Here is a 22,177-nt window from a genome sequence, read left to right on the forward strand (position 1 = left end):
CTCAGAAAGGATACTATAGGGATTGCCTGAAGACCTGTAACCAAATCAGCTAGTCATTTTATCTGTCTCCTTATGTATAAAAAATTATTTTGATTATAGTAGCTATTTTTTAAGACTGTAAGCCAAATGTGATTCGTAGACACTTTGTACATACTTTTGAAGTGCTAATTGACATTTTTTTTTACATTTTGTGTTTTAGTATATAAAATAGAAACTTTTTGATGTTTCATATACTTTTTATTAGTTCATTGAGAGTTTCGTAAGATGTTTGGGTGGGTGCACTATACATTATCCAACTCATGGGGTGCATTTTTTTGTTGTTACTTGAGACCGTATTTTAGCTCTATTGTTAAGACTGAGCTTGAAACCTGAGCTCTAGTGAACTGCTTCCCCTCAGCCTCTCAGCTCTTACAAGGTAAGTTGTTTGTGTGTTTGTTTGTTCATTTTAGAGATGGGTCTCCATATATCTCATGCTGGCCTAGAACTCATCTATGTAGTAATGCTGGCCTCAAATCTTTGATTCTCCATCTTCAGTCTCTCTGGCATTGAGGTACTGATGTTTGTCACCACACCCAGATCTTGGGGTCTTTTCTACTACAGTTTTTGATTTTGGCTGCTAGGTATACATCAGCAGGCCCTCGGCACTTAACCATTCGGCCTGGTCAGCTAAATAAAGGAGGCACGTTGGAAACTAATGCAGAACTGGAATAATATGGTTTTGTAAATACATTTTAAGGAAAATGTATTTTGATCAAGTTAAGCTTCCATCTCAGCTAAACAAGAAAATCAGGTTTTGTTCTCACCCCTATTTGAGGCAACTATTCCCCTGCTCATACTAAGACCTTAACAGCTGTGTCAACAAGTTTGCTTGAAAAGAAGTGCATAATGCTGACTCTGCAGATCTTCCTGTCAGGCTCTGTCTCCATCAGCAGATGGCTTCAACCCTCCAGATCACTCGCTTACCTCAGACAGATGAGTCAAATGCTGGGCTAGTTAAAGCTCTGGGGCTTGCTGTAAGAATTGGAACTCTCAGTACCAAGGGGAATAATAGTCTGATAAGCCAGCTGCCATTTAGACACCACTGTCTAGCTGCAATCTTTCCAGTGGGAGTGATGTGGACAACTTCCATTTACCTTATATTGATGTGACCTCAAGGATGCCTATTTCAAGTACTCGGGCACTGAGCTATATCCCCAGCTGTTGAAGTGACTTTTCGTAGGATTATCTTACAATAACTCGATGGCTTTTAATCCATTCCAGTTTAGTGAGCGGTTCATTACGACCCCTATCCTCAAGGCGTACAGTTTAATGAAGATGGTTTATGAATGGTCTTCCTCCGCATCCCCACCCTCTCTCCCCCTTTCTCTTTGTTCATTTTGTTCTTGACAGGGTCTTATATAACTCAGGCTAGCCTTGAAGGTGCCAAGAATAATGACCTTGAGCTCTGATCCTCCCTCCTTCCTCCTACCTTGAGAGAGCTGCGATTATAAGCATGTGCTCACAAGGCCAGTGTTCTAGGAAAAGAGGGCAGTATGGACCAAGGGAGGCGGGGAGGGGGCATGAAGGAACCCGTGGTCACTGAGGGCCTGCGTGGTCCTCAAAAGCTACTTTATCTTTGTTCTGAAGCACTGGGGAGTCACTACAGAGTTTTGAACTTTGAAACAATACTCCAGGGTTTTAATCTTATTGTACTCCAGATATACAATAAGGATACTAAGACGAGATTAGCAGGAGAATCCTTCCAGAGGCCATAGGTGCTGCAGGTCTAGGACAGTATAGCTTGTCAGCGATGGAGATTAGTTGGTTTGAGAAGTGTGGTAGGTGCTGAAATCCTTAGACTCTCTGAGGGTTGAAAAGTAGGGAGCTGATGCCAGACAGCAAGGTTAACATAGGAAGGGGACAGGGCAGAGCCTTCTCTCAGAGACTGACACTATTGGCTCGAGTTCAATCCCCAGACCCACATGGGAGCTCACAACCATTAGAACTCCAGTCCTAGGGGGATCCAAAGCTCTCTTCTTGCTTCCATGGGTACCAGCTATGTATGTGGCACACAAAACGTGGAGGCAAAACACTCATACACATTAAAACAGTTGTTAATAAAAATTAATGTAGGAAGAAAAGCAGTTTCTAGAAGGAATATTACGTGCCACATTCTGAATATAAGTTTAGGTACCTTGGGATATTTAGGTAGATGTGAAAAGATTGTTAAAAGCTGGAAAAATTAAAGTAGTTCTTGATTTAAGTTTTGGGAATACAAAGGTATTTTTTATATTTTGTGGTCTCTCGGTATTATTAGGGACATCTGTGAACTTATTAATAATGTTTTGGGTATAAACAATTTTGGATAATAGTGTAGGTTGAGTAAGAGAGAGGGAGGGAGGGAGGGAGGGAGGGAGGGAGGGAGGGAGGGAGGGAAAGAGAGTATATGGAGGCCACTGGTTGATGTCAGAAATTTTCCTCGACACTCTGTCTCACTAGCTCAGTGATTGTCTAGACTGGTCTGCCGTTGAGCTCCAAGGATTCTTAGTCTCTGTTTCCCACTGTGTTAACATATGGGCACACACATAAAATCATACTGTAGAGTTATGTACACATGTAATCACATTCAACTTTTTATATGGATGCTGGGATCCAAAGTCAAATCCTTAAAGCATTTTACCAAACAAGCTACCTCCCCAGCCCAGGCTCAGTGTTCTTTATCTGAAGTGCTTAGCAATACACATTTTGATGCTTTAGATTTTGTAATGAATGTATAGCTCTTACCAGTTGAATATCCCTGATCAGAAAGCAATTTGAGCATAAACCTCATACTCAAAGCTTCCAGAATTGGGAATAATTCAGATTACAGATGTTTACTACCTGTAATAACTAAATTGTTATGCGACATTTGCTTTTTAAGTATCAAACTACATGATGTTGATTCAATACATATAACTCTTTGAGATAAACATAATCTTAATTCATATTTTACAGATAGAGGGGATATCTAAGAAACTTTATTAGGATGCCATGGGATTCATCTTCGAGGAGTCTTGCTCCTAAACTGCTATACTACCTGCTTACAAAATAATACAGGCTATATGTTCTTTGATAAGAATGGAACCACAAAAATGTGTTATGGGAATAAAAGTCAATGTAACGATAACATGGATAAAACTGTAAAGAATATAATTTTTAAAAAATTTTGCTTCCATTCTGGGGACAAGGTCTGGCTGCATTGCCCAGTCTGCCCTTACACTTATGCTCCTCTTCCTCTGCCGCCTGCAGTTAGAGCATGGACATGACAACGGTTGAGTAGAGTTAGGAAGACTGGACAAATACGGGAGGCTGAGTCATTACAGGGACGGAAGAAGAGCTTATGCTGGAGATTGTAGTTGTTTGTTTTGTTCTGTTTTGAGACAGGTTTTCTCTGTGTAGCCCTGACTGTCCAGTAGACCAGGCTGGCCTTGAATTCAGAAATCCACCTGCCTCTGCCTCCCTAGTGCTGGGACTAAAGGTGTGTGCCACCCACCACTGTCCCTCCACCCCAGGGAGTGAAGATTGTATTTGTCAGAACTCTGTTCTGAGGAAACTGAATGCTACAGTTTGTATCATGGCAACTTCTCCTAAGTAATGCTTGGTAGTGTTCAGAGTTAACAGAGGAAATGACTTAGCTAAGATTAGATAGCACGGAACTCTCAGAAACAGGAAGGAACACTGATCAGAAGATTCAAACCAGAGCAAGAGTCTTTCCCAGTCACTGTATTCCATAACTGCAGTCTCAGCCCTGTTCTGACCCATAGAGATGCCTCAGAAAAGAATTGGTCTATAACTAAATCCCACAGTGGCAGTAACACAAACACCTGCTTACTGCACGAGAGCTATGTAAAATTGGGTGGGCTGCATGTGTATACCACATGCATATACCACACTACAAACACGCATGCACACATACACACATCTACCTATAATGGTAAGAACTGAATCGGTGATGCTTTAATTAAAAAGAAGGCATATTAGGTATGTATTCACATCCATCCCCAATAAAGAAATACAAACAAGCTTAAAAAACGAAAGATGGAAATGCTTGTAGAATATAAAGAACCTTCTCCTGCATTACCTACCTGCTGATTGACAGGAAAGTCACCAAAAAAAATGCTTTGATATATAATTATCCTTTTCCTTTTTTTAAAGAGCTGTTGGTGGCAGATACCTTTAGAAATGAGAAGGCTGGGAGTGTAGTTCACAATCAGCAGGCCAGAAATACCTTCTAATTTGTGCCTTTTGTGTGAGACTTTTATTACTATAGATATTTTTTTCACAATTTTAAAGGAGTTTCTTACACTATTATTATGGACCACTTTTAACACATTAAATATTTTACTAGTTCTTTGAGAATTTCATACAATATATTTTGATCATATCCCTCCAACCCTCCCAGGTCCACTCTCACCTCTGTCCCGCCCCACCCCCAACCCACAACTTTGTTTGTTTGTTTGTTTGTTTATTTGTTTGTTTCCTCTTAACAATCCATTGACTACACACATGGCTCCTACACTGCTGGGTGTGAGGCCGTCCACTGGAGTGCACCAGATATGCTGGAACACCTGTCCAGAGCTGCTCAGATAAGGGGGAGGGCGCATGAACCCTTTCTCAGTCCATGCTGACGTGTTGTCTGGCTTGTTCTTTGCATGTCTTCTGCCGGCATCCACAGCTGCAGTCCTGCTGTGTCCAGAAGACCTGGTTTAGCTTGGATCCTCTAAGTCACTCTTCCGCCCTTTCCTGAGCCTCGGGGTAGGGGTGTGATAAAAGTGTTGTGCAGGTGCAGTCACCCTTCGTCTGCACTCAGGTGTCATGATCCCCTTCTTTGTTAACCATCGTTCTCTGCACAAAGCAGCTTCCTCCTGGGGTCTGTGAGCTACTCTAACCGTGAAGTGGACTGAGCTGGCAGTCTGCTACTGTGCTCCTTTAGGTTCACTTCTGTGTCCTGGGAGCTCCCCAGTCAGGACCAAACACTCAGGCTCTCTGGTGGAGTGGGCCTTAAATCCAACCAGAAGGGAGTGGGCAGCCGAGAGCAATGTCAAGAGCCTGGATTGTTTTGGAGATCTCTGGGACCCCTCTAACCAATGGTATGGGGGGAGGTACCCCCATCTCTGGCACTGTGCTTTTTACTTGGCAACTGGTGGCTTCTGAGATGACATAAGCCGGTGTGGGAGGACTTAACAGACTATTTTATAAGAGTCAGTCTCTCTTTCCCTCCCTCTCTCTGTTCCCTTCTCTTCTCTCTCCTCTCCTCTTCCCTCCTCTCCCTTCCTCTCCTCTCCTCTCCCCTCCTCTCCCCTCTCTCCTCCCTCCCTCCCTCCTGCTCTTGGTCCCCGTGTGTGTGTGTGTGTGTGTGTGTGTGTGTGTGTGTGTGTGTGTATGCGCGCACGCATGCGTGTGCGTGTTCTTTAGGAAGCTTATCAGATAGTTGGTTTCCACATGGCTCTTTCAAACATCTTTAGTGTTAATTATTCTTCTAAGTCCCTTCTCTGATTATGAGCATTTTAAAGAATACTTTTAATTCAGTATTATAAATTATATGAAAAAATTTTATCCTAATAGTTACTCAGTAGGTTGACATTGACATTAAAAGTGGACTCTGGGGCTGGACAGATGAATCAGCACTTAAGAGCACTGGCTGTTCTTCCAGGGGACCTAGGTTTGACTCCCAGCACCTACACAGTAGCTCAAACCATATGCAACTCTAGTTGCAAGAGACCTGTGACCTATGCCCTTTTCTGGGCCCATGGACACCAGGTACTTATGGGATATGTGTAAGCAAAACCCCATACACATTAAATAAAGATAAGAAGACTCAGTTTAAAAACAAGAGAAGTTCCTCAGCTCCTCATGACAGTGTTGTCACATGATTGAAAGAGTGGTGGTGAGCTGAAGGGGAGGCTGTGGGACATGCTGTTTTACTTTCTACGTCTCACATGTCTACATCCATGGACATTTCCTCCTAGGTATGACGCAGTTTTCCTGAGGGAGGGAAGGAGGCAGGGAGGGAGGGATGGAGGGAGGAAGGGAAGGAAGGAAGGAAGGAAAGAAGAAGGAAAGAAAGAAAGAAGGAAGTTAGCCAGCTCAAATGACAGGAATTGCTGTACCTGGGATGGTGTGGAAGGCCTGAGGGCCTCTCTGTGCTACAAGCAGGGAAGAGCCTGGTTGTTTGTATGAAAAGTCATACATCCGACCTCACAACTCCCTGCAGCAGTTATCAGCTGCTAGTTATTGCCATTGACAGACTTAGTGGTGACTGTTTGGGTCATGTGCTTGTTGTACAGTGGAATTTGTAGTTTTACACATTTTCCATACATATGTGGAATAAATGTAATTTGTTCAGTGTTTTTGCACTCCTTGGGAAAAACAGCAAATCTGTTTGAACCAGGACTGCACTTTAAAAAAAAATGTGGTGTCATTGAAAAGAGATTTTGTTTTGTTTTTTGAGAGCCAAGATGCTCTGAATACAATGAGACTGTTAAATTAGCAGCCATGAGTTCAGGAAGGAATGTAGTCTATCATATTGGGACTGTAAATCATGGTCCATGGCAAGCACAAAGCTTACTCTTCATCCTGGTGTGTCTGGACCATCACCAGGACTTGTGTCGAACTTTGTAGTCTGTCAAGTCCCAAAGAGTGTAAGCATGCTTGTGGGCTGTAGGGTGCTGGTGTGAGCCATCTAATCTTGCTTTGGTTTTGCTGTTGGTTGGTTGTTTTTAGTAAGTAGGTGGGATTTTTGTACTTAGAGGGCTTACAAGAATAGCTGATGTGAGGCTGGAGTGGTAGCTCAGCAGCCAAGAGCACTTGATGCTCTTCCAAGGATCTGGGTTCACAGCACCCCGGTGCTCACAGCCTCTGTTAATTCCTGTAGGCCCAGCTCCAGGAGGCTCAACCCTTCTTCTGGCCCCTCAGCACCTGTGTGTGAGCTCACACACACACACACACACACACACACACACACACACCACTAAAATGGCTAAATGTAATGAGACAGAAAATAATTTTTGTACTTTTTAATAGTCTGTTTTTGTTTTTATACTTATAAAAACAAATCAAACTATGTAAAAATGAGAGCCCAAAAATACGCCCCACACTTGAGAAGAAGGGATTGTGGGCATTCAGACTAACTTATATTTTGGTGTTTGGGCAGTTCTAGAAGTATCTAAAGTAGGGAGGCAGTTTATAATTGGCTCAGATTAAAGACAAGCCACCTTAGAAAGGGTCTGTGCTTGAGTCGTCCAGTTACTTGTGCCGCAAACTCGATACCTTCCTTGGGGGAGAAGAGAAACTAGAGATTAAACAAAGACCTTCCACAGGCTAAGACTGTGTTCTACACGGAGCATGCTGACTGAGAGCCCAGCCACACCCCTGCCCTCGGGGAGCATTCTAAATTAAATCCCCGCCTGAAAGGTTTTGACATTTATTTTGTGGTTTTGTTTCTGGCCTTGCTGACAGTATGAGCTCAGGTTGCAAAGCTTTGTAGGAGTATTAACTCTTTCCTTTTTCATCTTTATATTTGTGCATGCGCATGTCTGTGTATGTGGGGTTTTCTGTGGGAGAGGGGAACATGCGCCACAGCTTGTATGTGTCAGAGGGATAGCCCTGGCTATCAGGCCTTGCCTTTTACCTTAAGAGCGAATTTCTCTGTGGGGTCCGGACACCAGACTAGCTGGCCTGCAAGCCTTCAGGGACTCTCTTGTCCCACTGTAGGAGCGCTGGCCTCACAGACATGAAGCACCCAGCTTTATGTGGGTTCTGCTATTCAATCTCTGCTTCTCATGCTTGCCTGTCAAACAATCTAACCATTGACCCATCTTGCCAGCACCAAAGTGTCAATTTTTATATAAAAATCTCTTTGTGATCTAGTGACTAGATAGAAATTTTCAAGCTTCTTTTGTGTTATTTATTTTCTGTTTTGAAAAAGTGTTTAAAATGTATATTTATTACTATTACTCGTGTGTGATGAGGGTTGCTGATGCCACAGCATGAATGTGGAGGTAGAAGGTAGCTCTGTGGAGTTGGCTCTCCTCCCACCTCCTGTGGGTTCTAGGGAGTGAGCCCGGCTCCCTTGGCAGGAGCTTCTACCCACTGAGTCATCTCACCCACCCATTGTCAATTCCTGACTGATAGGTTTATTTTTCATGTATTCTTTGTTGCATCTTTAATCTTTATGTTCTTCCAGCTTTTCTATGCTTAGAATAATAGTTCTCGTGGTGCACAAAAAAATAGTACATTATAATAGAACAGAGGCTGAAGTTTGACCGTCAGATACTTGATTAGACCCTTACTGTCCATTTCAGAAGCTGTTGATACTCATGACAGACACTTAATAAACCCCAGGTCATGCGAGGCATTTCTTTGTTGATTCCTCTTTGATGATCTTCAACTTAATTTGCATAATATTCAGTTAAGGAGTTAATTAAAATTATATTTCTGTAGCCCTAAGACAGGCCTCGTAGGCATTAGAGATGGGCCACACAAATGGTATGTAAATGAATACTCATTGTAAACACTGCTGCCTTTTAAATGTTTATTTACTTTAAGCCGTCTTTGAATCATCTAAACAGCAAACAAGATCTGCTAAACACACTCACTTTTAGAGGGTGTGAGGCTTTGTATCTACTTGGCCCAGGGGATGGTACTATTAGGGGGTGTGGCTCTGTTGGAGTAGATGTGTCACTGTGGGCGTGGGCAATGAGACCCTCATCCTAGCTGCCTGGAAGCCAGTCTTTTTCTAGCAGCCTCCAGATGAAGATGTAGAACTCTCAGATCCTTCTGCACCATGCCTGCCTGGACACACCATGTTCCCTACTTGATGATAATGGACTGAACCTGTAAGGCAGCCCCAATTAAATGTTGTCCTTATAAGAGTTACCTTGGTCATGGTGTCTGTTCACAGCAGTTAAACCCTGACTAAGACGGGAGAAGGGTTTGGTTTTAGTGTTCATGTATACGTATTTTGCTGGCATGCGTATCAGTGTGCCATGTATGTGTATCTGGTGCCCTTGGGGTCAGAAGAGGAGGGTAGTCCTCAGGAACTAGAGTTATGGATGGTTATCAGCCATGAGAGGTGGGTGCTGGGACTGAACCTGGGTCCTCTCCAAGAGCAGCAAGCGCTCTTATGCACTGAGCCACCCATCTCTCCTCACATGGAGGCTGCCTGCATTGCCAGCTAGTAACTAAATGGCCTTGGGCGAGTTACGTCTCAGTTGCTGTCTGCTTGTTAGAGACAGAGAAAGAGACCACCATTCCAGCTGAGGTGTCTGGACCAGGCAAACTTGACTTCTGATCAAGAGAATGGTCTGCTCCAGAAGAGCCAGCACACACCAAGGCAGGAAATGCACTTGGCTTTTAGTCTAAGGGTGGCGGCTGAGCTTTTCCCATGGGCTAGGACAAGACCTCACGTTCTCATGCAACTGGCTAGTCCAAAAAGACTGGTACAAGGAAATGAAGGGATGGCTCCAGGCCATCAAATTCCTAGAATGGAGCGGTGAGGGCCAGGGATTGAAACACCTGTACAAAGTCTTACAAGGTGGAGGACATAAAGAGTCATTCATTCATTCACTTATTTTGGTTATTCAATACAGTGTTTTCATCTGTATAGCTCTAGTTGTCCTGGAACTCATTCAGACCAGGCTGGCCTTGAACTCAGACATCTTCCTGCCTCTGCCTTTCCAGTTCTGGGAATAAAGGTACACCACCACCTTGGAGATAAGGATTTTAGTTCTTTGTCTTAAATGTAAGTTTTATTGTATTTGATGAACAGACTCATATTTGGTATTTCTTTTTTTAGCTTACTAATCTTTTTGATGTTCTTTGATATTTCTTTTGGAAAAATGGAAGCTAGACGTCCCTCACTCCTTTCTGGGGCCACCATTGTGCTCTATTCTCTGGGTTGGACCGGGTTAGATGCCTCGTACAAATGGCCAATAAGGTGTTGCCTTTTGTGTCTGGCTTGTTTCACTTAACACTATACCTCCAGGGCCATTAATATAGTGCACACCAGAATCTGATGCCTTTGAGATTCTTAGGTTGGTAAATGGTGCCATCTTTTTTCTTTTCTTTGTTTATTTTAGACAGTGTGTTCCTTTGTCACCCAGGCTACCCTCACACTCATACTCTTCATGCTTTGGCCTAGACTAGTGTTAGGATGAGAAGGACACACTGGCTGGCCTAGGGACCCCCACGAGGGCTGCCCTCAGTTCTTCTGGATGCGCGTCTGGACGTGTAAATTGTCCTTTATGATGCTGACAGTTACCACTCACCTCCTCCCTTTTAAAAGGTGAATGATTGCCATTCGGGGCCTTTGTCATTTCTCTGCAATCCTGGCCAGCTCAGATGCTGTTGTGTGCTTCTCAGGACTTTCTTCAACAGGCGTGTGGTGACACTACTCACAAGTGATGTTAATCATGTGATCGGTCTTATTTAATTTTTCTATATAATTTTTTCCTGCATATTATTAGCAACCAATGTGACTTCAGTATAGGACCATGCAAAAGATCCCACTTAATCAAGTTTGCTCTGAATTTATTACCTACTGATGTCTCTTGCCAAGATCCATCTTACTGTGATGGGGACTTTTTTCTTCCAAATGTACAAAAACTAGTTTTAAAGTTAGTGATGAATTACATTCAATAGATGATTTTCAATGTCACGAGATCATTAAATATATTTGTATACAAGTCTATAGAATATAAGATAATCTGATTCTATTAACACCATTTACGTAAATGTCATTGAAAGGTTAAGTTACTTCTGAGTTTCTGGAATTTAATGAGTATTATGGGTAGTTCTATAAAGTCATTTCACACTTTTTGAACTTGAAGTTACACTTATGTTTATAATTAATGTTCTTATACTTCTTATCTATGAGTACATGACAGTGTGTGTATATGAGTATATTACAGTATAATCTGTTTTCCTGTGAGTCAGCTGTTTAGTGGATGACCAATCATAGCATTTACTTAATTGAGGTAGGAGGAGAACACATTTTATAGTATGCAGTAAATTTGGAACTAGAATGGGAAATAGAAAAGGTTTCACTTTTTTGTTTTTGTTTTTTTGTTTTTCGAGACAGGGTTTTTCTGTGTAGCCCTGGCTGTCTTGGAACTCACTCTGTAGACCAGGCTGGCCTCGAACTCAGAAATCCGCCTGCCTCTGTCTCCCAAGTGCTGGGATTAAAGGCGTGCGCCACCACTGCCCGGCAAGCTTTCACTTTTAAAGCATAAATATTCTTTGTGTGTGACCAAAGCTGACTAGTCTGGAACAATTGGTATCTCTAAAGGATTTCTAAAGCAGTTTTCTCAAGCAATATACAGACTAGATAGAAACTTCTCTGGTAAAATTATGGGAAAATGCTGTATAAAAAGCTTTTAGAATATCTTTTTTAATAGCATGACTGAATTGGCACCAAAGTAAGAGAACAATATGACCCTCCAGGTAATAAGTGCATCTGCACAGGGTAAGAGAACCCTGACTATTGCTGAAGTTGTCTTCTGGTCCTTCTTGGCTCAGACCATGGGCTTTAAAGAGGAAGATGCTGCTTGCATGGCAAAGAGAAGCCATAGTTTGGGCTGTGAGTCAGAAGTTCAAGCATTGCAGTATACAGAAAGGACGCCTAAAGCGTCAAACGTTGCATGGATGGTTTAAGAATAACCAGCTCATGTTTCCCTCCAGAACTCCCGAGACTCCTAAAGCTTCCCCTGCTACCCCAGGCCCATGCCCGAACTGTTCACTTCCCCTGCTACCCCAGGCCCATGCCCGAACTGTTCACTTCCCGGGAGTCTTACATGGCTGGTTGGCTTGCTCTCCTGCAGCTCTTATGTTCCATCCTTCTTCCCCACGTCATGGTAATCCTCTCTTCTCCTCCTCTTCCTCCCTCCTTCCTCCCCCTTCCCCCATCTTAGCCCGTGCAAATCTAAGGGTCCCGCTCCATCTCCCTCTGCCCAGCCATTAGCCACTGGCATCTTTATTGATCAATCAAAACCAGTTGGGACAAAGACCTTCAGCATTTGGATTCACAGATTCCCGATTTGGGGGCCAAATTAATTGAAAGCGTTGGAACTAATCCCCAACATAGACCTGTCCTGAGAACTTCCCGTCACAGCCCTTGCTCATGTGAACTTCAAGTTTGAATTCATACCCAACCCCCCCACCCCACCCCAAAAAGAAGTCTCCATCTAAAAGTTTGCTTTAATGGGGTTTAGATGTTGCAGAGATCTACCAGGAATGAACAGAAATCTCCTTCGCAGAAGAGTCTTTGTTTGTGATGTCAGAAGTCAGAGCAGAGGCTTTCCCATGGTAGGAAACACTCCACCTTTGAGCCACATTCCCAGAAGAAAATGATTTAAATTAACCAGCCACTGCAAATAGGTAGCAGACCTCACAGATGACAAAGATTGATTTCTGAAATTATCAAGAAAAGTAAGTTTGATGAGTAACTTTTCTGTTACTGGGTTAGAATATGCTGCCAGAAAGCTGCTTCTAGAATAAAGGCTTTGTTTCCGTTTACCATTCTAGAGGACAGAGCCCACCATGGTGGGGAGGCCAGGCAGCTGGAGCATGAGGCCTACCCAGAAGTCAGGAAGTAAAGAGATCACATTGTATCTGCACACAGGAAGTAGAACAGGAAGTGTGGCTAGGCGCTACCCTCAGCCTGCTGCCAGTGACTTACCTCCTATAGGTTACAGAACATTCTTGAATAGCTGGTGGGTGAATGACCAAGATTCAAACACAGGAGCCTCTGAGAAAGTGGAAGTCATGCCCACTGAGACTAGAGAACAGGAAAGTAGTCTGCATTCTACCTGCCTCGGCATGGCCACGTGGGAGGCAAACTGTGAGGAGTTTGGTTGTGCTTATCCCATGCTGCTGCCTCAGTCTGGCGGGTGCTGGGCTTCAGGGAGACACTGTCCCGGGGTGGGAAAGCAGAGTCTGAGATAGGAGAAAGCTGAAGCTCTATTCCCTGGCTTCTGGGCCCCAATCGCTGTTAGAGAACCGCACAGAGAAGTCAGAAGTGTCAGGAGTCCACAGGCCCGGTACAGCACTGGGACCAGGGGCTCCCAAACTCCTAGGTATCTAGGTGTTTCTGAGTTGAGAAGAGTTGGGAGCAGAGTCAGGGACCACAGGCTGAGGACAGCATCTAGCCTGGGGCCTGGAGGAACTGGGAGCTCTGGCTTAGCTTAGCAGTGATTGTCCTTAGCTTTTTGGTGGTTGTAGCTGGAAGCACAGAGAGGCCTTCTATAGGAGAATTAAGCTGCAGCTTGATATCAAATGCCTTCTCCATGGCTCCCCATTGTTCTAAACTGTTCATTGACTGTTCATCAAGGAAAATGGATGCATACTGTACTGTACCAACTTCTCAGGGTGGACCTGAGATTAAATACCTATTTCAGGGAGCAATGTCTGGGAAAGGAAGCTGATTGGCTAAGCCCCCGGGGCCTCTAGTTACCTCACTAGCATGGAGAACTCTGCCCTGTGCCTACATGACCACAGGCCACACTTCCTTATGTGGTGAGTGTGACATGTGAGGCCAGGAATCTGTGCCCACCAAGTCTCTGGGTCTCAGACCCACTCTACCTGACCAAGCTTCCTGTCATGGTTTACCATCCCACAGAGAAGCAATAGAAAAGCAGTAACAGCTGGGAAATTTCCTCAACCCAGGTCCTCTGGAAACTGCTGAACCATCTCTCCAGCCCCATAAACACAAATTGTGTCTTATAAAATCAAATTCTAAGCTACTGAGAAGAAATCTGTTGATGGCTTTTTTTGTTTTCCTCTTGTGGTAGGGTCTTGATGCATAGCCTGCACTGACTTAAAAGTCACAATCCTACTGCAGAAGACTCAAGTTTGCTTCCTAGCACCCACATCAGGCTGCAGACAGCCATCTGTGTGTCTGTCTCCACAGATGCTATCCCTTCTTCTGGTCTCTGAAGGCACCCACAGATACACATACATACATACATACATACATACATACATACATACATACATACATACGAATAAAAGATATTCAAAAATACTCTTTTGACTCTTTTAAGCCTTTGGATTATGCCTTAAAACTTCTGGTTTTCTTGTGGTTTTGTTGTACATGCTTATGTACCTAAAGAATGTAAGCAGAAGGGCTAAAGGCACGGCCCAGTAGTTAAGCGTGCTTCCTAGTGCTCTCTTGGACCACCTGGGTTCAGATCCCAGCACCCGCCATTTGTAATTCTAGTTCTAGGGGATTGCACGCCTTCTGGCCTCTGACGGCACTGCGTCCACACGGGGCACGTACATACACGCAGGAAAAGCTCTCCTGTGCATAACATGAACATTTTAAAAGAATGTAAATAGACATGGCACCATATGGATTGGGCAACTTGTAATTTTAGAAGTTTACTTTTCTAAAGTGTATGTATGTAGAGACAGAGAAATACGTACACCAGAGTTTGAGGTGAAAGGGGGAAAGAGAGGGAGAGGGAGAGAGGAAGGAGGAGGAGGAGGAGTAGGGAGGGAGAGAGAGAAGAACGAGAACACAAAGGCGAGCATGTGCATGCCCGGTTTGCCTCTAGCCATAACTTGCTAGTTGAGGATGACCGTAAGCTCCTGACCCTTCTACCTCTGCCCCCAAGTCTAGGCCTACAGGTATGAGCCACAGTGCCAAGCAAGCTACATTAACTATAGATTCAGGAGTGCTGAATAATGTCTTATATGTTCACAAGTTGTCACAAGTGGTTCCAGACCACTTGTAACCATGGTTTCCCTAGTCTTAATACAAATGAGACCCACATTGCTCCTGCTTGCATATATCTACAGAATTCTCTAGGTTTCCTTGGTGCCTTTCAAGACTGGGGTCTATTTTGTGTTGTTGTTCACTTATTTACTATTTTTTAAGTGTGTGTGTGTGCACGTGTTCGTGCTCATGTGCAAATACATGCAGGTATGTAAGAGGCCAGAGGGTTGGACCCCTCTGGAGCTAGAGGGACAGGCAGTTGGTTATGGGCTGCCCATTGTAGGTGCTGGGAAAGGAACTCTTGTCCGCTTCAGCAGCAGTATATTAATGGCTAAGCCACCTCCCCAGCTATGATTGAGTCCTTTGAGTGACACTAGGTAGCTCAGCCCTTTGCCATACAAAATCTAAGAAAAATCACGCCTTAGGCGCTTTTCTGCTGTTTTCAGAAAATTCTCACAGAGATGCTTGTGACTATGTCCGTTATAAATCTTCCCACTCTCCCTCCCTCACCTTGCTTTTCTTCCTTCACTCTCCCTCTTTCCTCAGGTCCCATGCACTAGAGAGGATTGGAATGACCTGACTATATGTAGTTCAGAGCCACATCTCTCCCTAACCAAGTAGGGTTTTGGCTTTTAGGTGAGACTTTGTAGTGGTTTGTCTTCCGTCAGAGTGAGTTTTCCTCCCTACGGTTGCTAGGCGTGTGTACTTGATTACAACCCAGGAGCAGGTTATAACGGTTAAGCAAGAACCCACACGACAGTGGGAACTTGTGAACCATAGCCTATTGTGTTGTGCTGACCAAATAACTGAGATCATCAGTTTATAAGGAAAGATGGCTGGGCATGATGGTGCTTGCCTGTAATTAACCTGACCTACATAACAGTTCTAGGTCAGTCATTGCTACATAGTGAGACAACTGTCCCGGGGTTGAGGGGGGGGCAGTGGTGGTTATCATGGCTCACGGTTTCTGTGTGCTTAGCTAGCTAGCCCTGTAGGGTGTTTGAGAGATAGCATTTCATAGCAGTCCTGTTGCAGAGGAGACCTGTTAATGACAGCCTGAAAACAGAGAAAGAAGAAAGGCCGCTTCTCATCCCCTTGGAAGTGTGCCTTAAAGTCATACCTTCCTTTTAAAGAAGTTATTTATTGATGTGGGAGTCCAGGTATGTGTAGCTTTATGGATGTTTTTCTCTCCTTGTGCCTTCACTTGGTTCCAAGGATTAAATTCAGGTTCACACAGCAAGTACCACGCCTCCACACCCTCAGCCATCTCTCTGTGCTTCTTTTCTTTATTTTCGTTCTACAGATAGTTTGTTGCTGTTTGTATCTACTTGACATGTATTTATTAAAAACAAGTCTCTTTATTGACAGTTTTCTGAGTAGTCATTTTATTAACATTAAACCTAAGCCAATGTGTTTTGTTGCTTATTGTTTGAGACAAGATCTCATGTAGCCCAGGTTGGCCCTGAACTCTCCCGGTAGCGGAGAGTGACCTTGAACTCCTTATTCTCCAGCATCCCCCTTCCTAGTGCTAGAATTCCAAAGGTATAGCACAGCCCTGGTTTCTGTGGTGCTAGGGACCAAACTCAGGCTTTGTACATAGTAGGTAAGTGTTCTTTCCCCTGACCTTTTTTTTGAGACAGGGTTTCTCTGTGTAGCTCTGGATGTCCTAGAACTCACTCTGTAGGCCAGTCTGGCCTCAAACTCACAGAGATCTGCCTGCCTCTGCCTTCCAAGTGCTGGGATAAAATGAGTGTGCCACCATGCCTAATATTTTAATTTGTGCCAAAATCTGATTTGTGAAATATATTATACTTGGGTCAGAGGAGTCTACATTTTCCAAATTGTGTAGAAACTGTGATAATTTTTCTTCTAGCCTATTAATGGAGGACAAACCAAGAACTGAGAAGGGAATCATATACTGAATGACTCCAGTGTTTTGAGGAGAGTCTCAACTACCTCCTTCAGTCTAAAGATACATACCAGTCTTCAGAACTCACATGCTCTGGAGACTCTAGTAAACTCCAGTTCATAGTGAGCCAGCATGATGAGCCAGCCATCCGTGATTAACTTCGTATCTTGCTATTTTGAGAGAATTATCCCTCACAGGAGAGACAGAGTCTGAACAGCCATACCCAAGGGAATGGAGACACACTCAGAAAGTGGTAGCTTGTTGCAGTATAGCAGAGCCTGAGTGTTTCCCAAGAGCAAAGAGCAGTAAGTATTTCAGTAAACCTGCCTCACTTAGGAAAATGAGATTGTCATGGCAATAGCTGCAGTAGAAAATTCTAGAAGCTGCAGTAGAAAATTCTAGAAGCATCTCCTTTGCCCTTCTCAGGAGTACAGTCATGGAGAGAAGCCAGATTTTGCCTCTTTAACCAGGAAAGCCCTGAAGTCACAGAAAATATGTAATGCAGAAACAAAAAAATAGTATCTTTATAATGGCATTCTTCAGATATGTTTAGAATTGTGCCAGTGAGTGGTACTTGTTAACAAATATTACCTCATCTCATCCAGTGCGTCTGTGAATTAATAGCCCCGGCTAGCATGAAGTGGTTCAAGGGGGTTGAGTCGTAGGAGAGTCATTAAGTGGAGGTGTGTTTTACTCAAGGATTAGCCTCAGGAATTCCACATATGCAAGCTTCCCTCGGCTACCCATCTGGTCTGTTAGTGTCCAATCGTACTATTCCAGACTAGTGTTAATGGCTTCTGTTGAAAACCTGTACTGGCTCTGAGTATACACTTGACATCCTAGACTCATATTTTTGTAGCTGGGATGTTGTGACTAGCCCCAATCTTGTATTTTGATGCTAATTCCTCTTTCCTGGGAGGGGCTGCAGATGAGTGAATCTGTACACAGGTGACCTGTGAACCCTCTGCCCACCTTAATTTGTAGAATAAAGTCTAGAGCCGGTGATTGGGCAGTAGAAGGGGAGGTGGAGCGAAGAATTTTGGGGAGAAGAGAGGAGGAGGATGACGACAAGGAGGACGGTGGAAGGACAATGGAGGAGAAGCTCGTGGCCTGGAAAAACCACAAGTTCTCAGGGATCTCACAGATGGGGAACAGTGTAGTGTAGTGTAGTGGTGATTCTGCCCAATCTAGGTGTGCAGTTTGTGCTTCTATTTGAGTTGTGTTTTTATTGGTCGGGCCTTCTTGGGTTGGAGATTTACTGCCACACTGGGATACTTGTAGCTTAGGAACACCTGGGGAAATGGGTGTCTGTCACTTGCACATCACTTGCTTCCTTGCTTACACAAGAAATAGCCGGTTTATTACTGCTGACTTTAACCTAACTGACATTGTAATAGTTAAGTTTGTAAATGTACAACTGTGAGTTTATTAGTGTGTTGCTAACAGCTGTGTGCTGTGTCATCAGTGTGTGACGTTCTTCAGGTGAGATTAGTGACACCACACCGTGTCTCTCTTGTTTCCCCACAGACAATGGATTCTGAATTATCACACAGTGTGGTTGGGAGCTATCTTAACCCCCCGGAAAGAACGTGTCTTCCATCATTCACACAGAATGAAGCACTTCAGAATTACCACCCTGGGAACTCTCCTAAAATGTTTAATAGTCCAAACAACCAAGGTAATGCTAATATGAACGGCTACAGAAAGTCAAGAGCAGCGCACGGCATGGAGGAGCCTTACTGCAGTTGTGTAGAAAGCACTGTGACTGTAGATTGTATACTGTCACACAGCCGTTAACGACGAGGCTGCTGCCATTGCCTGGGCGTCTACATAGGTCACTCACCATTCCCAACAATATTGGTTTCTTCAGCTATAAGCTACAGATTAATGCAACAAGCTAATAAATATTATACAATTATAATAAAAGTATCTTTGCAAACAGAAAACTAGTCTTTTAGGAATAACAGTCAAAGGCCAGGGGAGTGGTAGCACATGTCTTTCATCCCAGCACTTGAGATGTAGAGACAGGTAGCTCTTTGTGATTTTGAGGCAGCCTGGTCTACATAGCAAGTTTGAGGCCAGCCAGGGCTAAATAGAGAAATCATGCCTCAAATAAAGAAGAAAATTTTACTCTTATAGGTAGAGTGATGAAGTAAAATTTTTATTTAGGTTTTTCTTTTTCTTAACTTTTTTCTTTCAGGGTCTCACACTATAGCCCAGGATGACCTCAAACATACTTCTTCCTCCCTGTCCAGCCTCTGGAGTGCTGGCCTTACAGGCAGGTGCCACCACACAGGCTGTGGCACGAGAGAGCCCACTCTCTGGGCCGCCATGCTACAGGCTTTGCACATCCTTCGCACCCCAGAGCCCCATGACAGCACACTCTTTGGAGTTAGCAGAACTGGAGAGGTTTTCTAAGAAGGCATGCAGGCCAGGCTTAAAATGATTCTCAATTTTTTTATCTTAGTCATAGGATTATGATGTTAGTCTTCATGGCTTCAGAAGGATGATATTTTTAACTGAGGAGCACTTTCTGCATATCTCTTCTTACTTCTCAAAATGTCTCCTTATTTATAAACTAGTTCTTTTCTATTAAATTTCTTGTCAATTTGGAAATAAAATAAAAAATCCACGAGACTCCCGAGAGAGAGATGGCTCAGTTAATTAAGAATGCTTCCGAGCAGCCACATGGTAGAGGAGGGCTGGCGCTACTGTGTTGTCCTCAGACCTCTGTGAGTGTGTGTGTGTGTGTGTGTGTGTGTGTGTGTGTGTGTGTACGCACCATGGAACATACACACAGTGTACACATACAAATGAAAACGGTAGATAAATAATCAGTGAAAGCTAGGATAAGAATCTAGAGTTGGAACCCTTCTAACCTAGATAATCAGAATGCCAGTGGAGTCACGTCACACTCAAGCAACAGACAGAATTCACACGTATTCAGCAGTGTCCTTGAAAATCCCTTAGGAGTCCAGAAATATTTTATGCTTTACAAATTACTTTATAAGATCTGATTATCACCCTTCAAAGAAAATCTGTAATAACGGTTGCTGTCTTGGGATTTCTATTGCTGCGATAAAACGCCATGACAAAACTACGTGGTGAAGGAAGGATTTGTTTCCACTCACCACTGAGGGAAGCCAAGGCAGACTTCAAGCAGGAGGCTGCTGCTTCTCCTCCTGCTTGCTCAGCCTGCTTCCTTGTAGCACCCAGGATGCCCAGCTCAGGAGCAGAGCTGCCTGCAGCGAGCCGGGCCCTCGCGCATCAACTGTTAATCCAGAAAATGCACCACAGGCCAGCCTGGTAGAGGGCTTTTTCTCTTTTTAAATCCTCTCTTCCCAGATGGCTCCGACTTGTGTCAAGTTGATGGAAACTAGCCGGCACCATGGTATGAGTAAATAGAGGGACTCTGTTGTGTTTACAGACCGTAAGAAAGAGTAATCCGGAGCAATGGGCCAGCTACCAGTGTCAGACAGAGAGCAAGCAGAATCCCCAGCACACACTGTGTTGCAAATATACTACTAACTAAATTATTAATATTCCACTCAGATCATTTGAAATCACAACTGAATAGAAAATGTAGCATAACGTTTGAAAGACTGCTAACTAAATTTACCTGCATCATGAAGACACCGATGTAACTAAGTAAAAATGACAGTAGCAAACGTGTGCCCTTGTAGTCTCTTACCAGGAGCACTAGCCCAGCACTTGGCTGTTCCATGGAAAGCTGCCCCGCCTCACGGTCCTGGTCTTTAATATTACGCCTGGGGCAAAGACTGGTGAGGACTGAAGGACAGGAAGTGAGGACAGCTGTGGACTCAAGTACCGTATTCATTAGTTGAAGGACTTGCACTCCAATCGTAGAAGTCACTTGCTCCAGCAGTAGACTATTGTTTCTATAAGATACACCATAGGAAATGTATACCTTTGTACTATCATTTTCATTTATTACTTATTTATATGATATGTAAATATAGTTATTTTTGTCATTCAATTTATTATATATAACATACATACATATATTTATGTAAGTATGTATATGTTTATATAATTATACAATCTAACATACTTTCTGGTTACTAGCAAACGTACACTGCTCCTTTTTGAATGTTACCCAAGTTACTGTGGTTGCTCAATTTTCAGAGTTTCACTTAAAACATGGAGCACATTTCTTTTCACTAGCACTTGTTTCAGCATTAAAAACTCTCCAGGAAAAGATTCGTCGTCTCGAGCTGGAGAGGACGCAGGCTGAAGACAACCTGAACCTTCTGTCCAGAGAAGCAGCGCAGTATAAGAAGGCCCTGGAGGTGGAGACCAGCGAGAGGGACCTGGCACACCAGGAGCTGATTAAGCAGAAGAAAGGTGAAGGGACCGTGGTTCTCAGGCATATGGGGTCACCAGAGTTTACAGTGTGAAAACAGTAAGCCCAGCTGAGCAGACTCAACTATCTCTGCTCTTCTGTCATAGAAACCGGAGGCCTTGGACCAAGGCATTTTAATATCTGTGGGAAACTAATGTAACTTCGAACTTCCCTGCATTGTATCTATTATCCTAGCTCAAATGCATTTAGGAGGGAGGGGTTTCTCTCATGTGTCCTCCAGGCTGGCCTTGAACTTGCTGTAGCCAAGCTTGCCCTTGCACTTCAGACCCTACTGCTCTCCTGCTTCCGCCCCAAGTACTGGGATTGCAGGTGTCACCGCCATACTCTGTGCAGTGCAGGGGACTGGAGCACTCTGTCAACCGAGCTGCATCCCAGCCCTGAGTTCATAAGGATTTATTATTTAAATACATCATTAAAAGAAACTTACGCAAGTTGTGTTTACAAGTTAGACTATTTTTAGAAAAAATAATAAAACCCAGCTTAGCCTATAAATATCATTAAAATGCTTGTTTTTGATTAACAGTAAAGCAATGGTAGTAATTAACAACATAAAAATGAATGGAAAATAATTTTATTCAACTTGAGGAACCCAGAATTAATTAGAAGAGATAAGTACATAGGTAGAGACTTCTATGGAAATTATGAAAAGAACATTAGATAAGAAATGTAGAGTGTGAATTCCTTGTATAACTTTTCCTCAAAACTTTTTTGAGTTTTTTTTTTCCTTCTAAAGCATTCACACACATAAATAAAGCCTGAGTTTCACCTAGCAAATAGAATGAAGGATGAGAATCAGAAACGGAGACAGCTGAACAAAGCCAGACTGATTAAAGCGAAGGGATTGACAGTTGGTTACTTACCCTCACCGGCTGGGCTGACCCTCCACACGTAGGAGGAGAGGAGAGAGCCGGGCCTGGGGGCCACGCCTTTAAGGAGGAGAGGAGAGAGCCAGGCATGGGAGCCATGCCTTTAAGCCAGTACTAAGGAGGCAGAAGCTGGTGGATCTCTGAGTTCCTAACTAGCTTGGCTACAAAGCGAGTTCCAGGCTAACCAGGGATGTATAAGGAGAGACTCTTTGCCCCCCACACACACTGCCTTCACACACACGCACACCCATACCCACACGCGCGGGTGTGCATTAAAAGGAGAAAGG

General features: G+C 43.7%; 1 protein-coding gene across 1 annotated transcript in view; it reads left to right on the plus strand.

Moving 5' to 3' along the window:
- The window catches only part of Cep57l1 (centrosomal protein 57 like 1), a 62,776-nt gene that overhangs the window by 17,379 nt on the left and 23,220 nt on the right, over nt 1-22,177 (plus strand). Inside the window, 2 exon segments of the mRNA XM_028769008.1 lie at nt 18,168-18,318; nt 20,826-21,005. Coding sequence (XP_028624841.1) covers nt 18,168-18,318; nt 20,826-21,005 — 331 coding nt within the window.

This window comes from Grammomys surdaster, unplaced genomic scaffold (assembly GCF_004785775.1).
Source record: "Grammomys surdaster isolate TR1022 unplaced genomic scaffold, NIH_TR_1.0 190, whole genome shotgun sequence".
NCBI lineage: Eukaryota > Metazoa > Chordata > Mammalia > Rodentia > Muridae > Grammomys > Grammomys surdaster.